This window comes from Sinocyclocheilus grahami, unplaced genomic scaffold, assembly GCF_001515645.1.
Source record: "Sinocyclocheilus grahami isolate Dianchi unplaced genomic scaffold, SAMN03320097.WGS_v1.1 scaffold2.1, whole genome shotgun sequence".
NCBI lineage: Eukaryota > Metazoa > Chordata > Actinopteri > Cypriniformes > Cyprinidae > Sinocyclocheilus > Sinocyclocheilus grahami.
Window position 1 is genome coordinate 800,668 of NW_015505181.1, and position 5,185 is coordinate 805,852.

Consider the following 5,185-nt stretch of genomic DNA (forward strand, 5'->3'; position numbering starts at 1 on the left):
AAAAAAAAAAAAAGAAATTAATATTTTTATCCAAAAAATATTAAGTGACAGAAAAGACATTTATAATATTATAAATTACAATAAATGTTGTTCTTTTTATTCATCAAAGAACCCTGAAAAATAAATGTATCTGGGTTTCCACAAAAATATTAAGCAGCACAACTGTTTTCAACATTTATGATAATAATAAATATTTCTTGAGCACCAAATCAAAATTATTTTTTTAAGGATCATGTGACACTGATGACTGAAGTAATGGCTGATAAAAATTCAGCTTTGCCATCAAAGGAAGTAACATTATAACATATATTAAAACTGTTAAAACAAAGTTTTTTTAATTGTAATAATATTTCACAATATTACTGTTTTTATCTATTTTGATCATAACAATGCAACATACTGTATATGGGTTATAATTATTTTACATATCATTTTTTATTAAATAAATTAAAAAAATAATAAATAAGGGTTTTTACTGTGTATTTGATTAAATTTAACGCAGCCTCAATGCATTAAACATAAGAGACCGCTTTTACAAACAGGAAGAAAAAAAACATACCGTCCGCAAACTTCAGAATGGTAGCGTATGTACAAGGTTTGTGTGTAAACTGAGATCAAACCTAAGGGTATGTCTCCTGCGCAGGTGCATCTCTGGAGTGGAGGGTGCGCTGCAGGACTGTGTGTGTTTCAGGGCAGCATGGGTGGGTATTTGCAGTGGTAAGGGTTTTTAAGACCGCTTTTACAAACAGGAAGAAAAAAAACATACCGTCCGCAAACTTCAGAATGGTAGCGTATGTACAAGGTTTGTGTGTAAACTGAGATCAAACCTAAGGGTATGTCTCCTGCGCAGGTGCATCTCTGGAGTGGAGGGTGCGCTGCAGGACTGTGTGTGTTTCAGGGCAGCATGGGTGGGTATTTGCAGTGGTATCCCGGCATCCTCAAGACAAACCTCCAGAGGAGGCAACGTGGGGGTAACAGCAGGACTACTGTGCGATGAAAAACAAAAACACTTCCTTTTACAATTATGAAGACAAAACCGAAACAGTACAGCTGTAGTTTTATGACGTGCTCTACTGAAAACAATACATCTGTTCCATAAATCAACTTTGAGATGTATGGCTTAAAGGGATAGTTCACCTAAAAATGAAAATTACCCCATGATTTACTCACCTTCAAGCCATCCTAGATGTATTTGACATTCTTCTTTCAGACGAATACAATCGGACTTACATTAAAAAACATCCTGGCTCTTCCAAGCTTTATAATAATGGGAGTGGATGGTAGCCCAAAATTTAAATTCCAAAAAAATGAACCAATCCATTATAAAACAAGTCTACACGGCTCAGGGGGGTTAATAAAGGCCTTCTGAAGCGACGCGATGCATTTGTGTAAGAAAAATATTCATATTTAGAATTTTATAAACCTTAATCTCTAGCTTCCGCTAACTGTCGTACACGCATTCATGAGAGCGTGGCGTCCAGCGGATGACGTAGCACGTAGGCAAACGCGGTGACGAGCGCGGAAGTGACAAACGTGGAAGTGCAGAGTAGAGAGCAAAACAAAACACCGGTCACAAATTAGTTTTACAAAATGAGGATTTCATTTTGAAATGTCTTTTTCAATATAAACCAAGGATTTCAATATAAGCCATGAGACAAATTATTTTACAAACACACAAATTATTTTACAAAATGAGGATTTCATTTTGAAATGTCTTTTTCAATATAAACCAAGGATTTCAATATAAGCCAAGAGGAAACTGGTTTTCCTTTGCTGTAAACAAAACTGGTTTCACGCGAGACTAGCATATTCTCACCGGAGTTTATGCTATGCCTACATCATCCGCTGGACGCCACTCTCTCATGAACGAGCGTACGACAGTTAGCGTAAATTAGAGATTAAGGTTTATAAAGTTGTAAATATGGATATTTTTCTTATACAAATGCATCACTTCACTTCGGGAGGCCTTTATTAACCCCCCGGAGCTGTGTGGACTTCTTTTATAATGGATTGGTTCAATTTTTGGATTTCAAATTTTGGGCTACCATCCACTCCCATTATAAAGCTTGGAAGATCAAGGATGTTTTTTAATATAACTCTGATTGTATTCGTCTGAAAGAAGAAAGTCATATACATCTAGGATGGCTTGAGAGTAAATAAATCATGGGGTAATTTTCCTTTTTGGGTGAACTAACCCTTTAATAGCCATTACAGAAGAGGAGGTGTGGTCATACCCACCCTTAAAACTTACTATGATGACTTAATGACCAGATAAGTCAAAACTGCTTTACAAAGGTCACGAATGACATGCTTTTGACATTTAACACCTGCTTTGCAAAGTACAAAATTTAAAGAAAAAAAAGATGTATGTACCTGGATTTGATGCTACTAGAGTGAGATCTTGAGATCTTTTGATAGGGCTTGTCCAGACTACTCTCCATCCAGGGAGAGTTTTGAATGGGGGCAGGGTCATGCTCTAAGATTCTAAGATTGCATGTGTGCAAGTCCTCAAGGGATTGTGGGGGGGTTTGACGGACAATGGCCTCCAGGGGCCGGTAGGAGGGGACTATAGGTGTATGAGGGCGGGGATTAGAGTTGGTAAGAGGTGGAGGGCGAAGGTCTACAGCAGGAGCAGGAGGCTCTGAAGAAAACTGGGAAGACAATTCCTCTGAAACATGGATGAGAGAGAGATTATTTAAATTAACAAGGGTAATTGACAAATCAAATGGAGATTGCCTTTAATTTTTGAAGTAAATAATTATTATATTTTAAATAATTAATAAACAAAATAAAGTCTTTAAATAAATAATATTATACATATATAATATTATTTAAACACTTTTTATGTAACAAAAGTTTTCACTTACCCTCATCAAGAACAGCCGAGTCTGACAATGAGCTATCATCTGAAGTGCCTTGATGCAAAGACAGACAATTGTAAGAACAAGATTTTTAATCAAGCTGATAACTCATTACACAGTGCAAAAAACCACAAAAAATTGAAAAAGTAAGCGCTCCTATAAATCACTCACCTCCTCTCTGTGTGATCATGCCAGGGCGTGGTGAGGATCGGCCATGTTCCAGTCGCAGCCTGAACACAGCTTCCTGTAGATCTTTGAGTTTCCTTTCCTCACGCTGGTACTGCTGTAGACGACTCCTCTTCACCGCTTTGCTGAGATGCTCCTCCTTGCACAGTCTCTGGGCCGCCACGTATATCTGCTGCTGAAGAGCCAGATTAGCCTCCACAGAGCTCAGCTCAGAGTCCTGTGTATCATATTCATCAAATTCAGACTTATTTAAATGAACTTGATGGGTACCTCATGTTATCCAGATCTTTGTGATTTCTGAAAATAAAGATTAAGTGTCAGTTCAGGTCATTACCTCAGTTCTATGTAGGATACTTGGCTCATCTAATTTAAAAGCAGCTCCAATGCGCCGGCGAATCTGAGGGGGCTTCTCTCCAGGTAACAGAGGATAGTCTGAGGACAAATGTCCTGTGATCTCCTGAAGGAAAAGAAGGAATTGATTAGGGATGAATTGATATTACAATTCTAACTAATATATGTTTTTTTATATATTAAAATGCTATACTATTTTGTCTAAATAAGGTTAAAATAAAACAGCAAAAACTAAAATCAATCTTTTTAAATTCTTCAAGTGAATTTGAAAAATTGATATTAATTTTGGGATTTGCTAAAGACTGCATTTAACAATGTTATTGAATTGTTAGTGCTTCTAAAGATGAACTTTAAGTGGGCGTAAAATGATGCCAAACAATGTAAAAAATAGTGGAAATGAGCAGCACAGTTCAATATAAAATAAAAATCATGAAAATCTGCTGATCTTTCAGACTGGCATTAACTTTTTGTGGCAGTCGAGATCTGTAATTTGTCAATGTAATTTGTAAGTATAATTACGTTAATTACATACGTCAATTAATTAAGTAACAGAACAAAGTCACAAGCAAGTTTTCACGAACAGGTCTTTAACCAGAATTCCTGTTTCTCCAGTATGAACCCTTTCGGCGAGTTGGGACAAGTTACAGCTTTCAACCGCTACATTATGCAAGCCTGTTGTTGAAAGATTCGGTTCTTGCCTAAGCCATACCTGCCAAACTAAACCACCCATTTATTTTCTCCAAATCCATGCCAGCATACATTTAGATACAATTCTCTTTGAGACAATAAAACCCAAGCCCACAGATTTTTTAAAAGCCACAATAGAGGTGAAGCCCATCAACAACAGATGGTACACACACTGGCGTGACTTCAGACTTATTGTGACATAAAGGTGTCATCAGACACTGAAGAACACCTGGACGAGCCACAGCAAGTGACTCCAACAGGAAACAATGCATTTCTGTGACTTAACATCTTATCCGGAGGACTTCTAGACCACAAAGCCTCTGGCTCTGAAGATGATAAACCTTTGGGTGACTTGCTCACTCAGTAATTAACATGCTTTATTGCATTTTATATATTAAATATTCCTGTTGTGTTCTTGAGAGAGGTGGGAATGTTCTGATTAATGTCATAAGCAATCTTTAAGCATCCTGCAGCATTTGACATGCCTTCTGAAGAAATTATTTTAGGCGGAAAATTAAAGTTCAAAAACATGATGGTATCAGCGCACAGTGGAAGTCCCCTCTAATTCCCATGTGAAAACTTCTTTATCTTTCTTCAGGAGTGTTTTGGTGGATCAGTGTGTGTTCATGAGTGTGAACGGTGACTTACGGCCTCTCTGATGCAGAGTTTCTTGAGCTCCAGTAAGCACATTTTCAGCCTGTCCTCCAGAGCTTGCTGCTTGAGTTTCATGACCCGAGTGTGAGTATTCACATCTTTCATCACTGTGGTGGGGCTGTCAAGCCCTACAACACATAAACCACAGCACGATGAGGAGCAGCTTCAAGATAATAACTGAAAATCAGCAATTACATAAAGAATTAGTTTTTGCTTCAATAGTAAGTGAGTATAGTCAATATAGATGATATAACTAATGGTGAAGTGACAAACGTGGAAGTGCAGAGTAGAGAGCAAAACAAAACACCGGTCACAAATTAGTTTTACAAAATGAGGATTTCATTTTGAAATGTCTTTTTCAATATAAACCAAGGATTTCAATATAAGCCAAGAGGAAACTGGTTTTCCTTTGCTGTAAACACAACTGGTTTCACGCGAGCCTAGCA

General features: G+C 37.3%; 1 protein-coding gene across 1 annotated transcript in view; it reads right to left on the reverse strand.

Annotated features, from left to right (window-relative positions):
- The window catches only part of inavab (innate immunity activator b), a 22,407-nt gene that overhangs the window by 9,346 nt on the left and 7,876 nt on the right, over positions 1-5,185 (reverse strand). Inside the window, exon 8 of the mRNA XM_016293327.1 lies at positions 828-986. Coding sequence (XP_016148813.1) covers positions 828-986 — 159 coding nt within the window. The remainder of the gene's footprint in view (positions 1-827; positions 987-5,185) is intronic.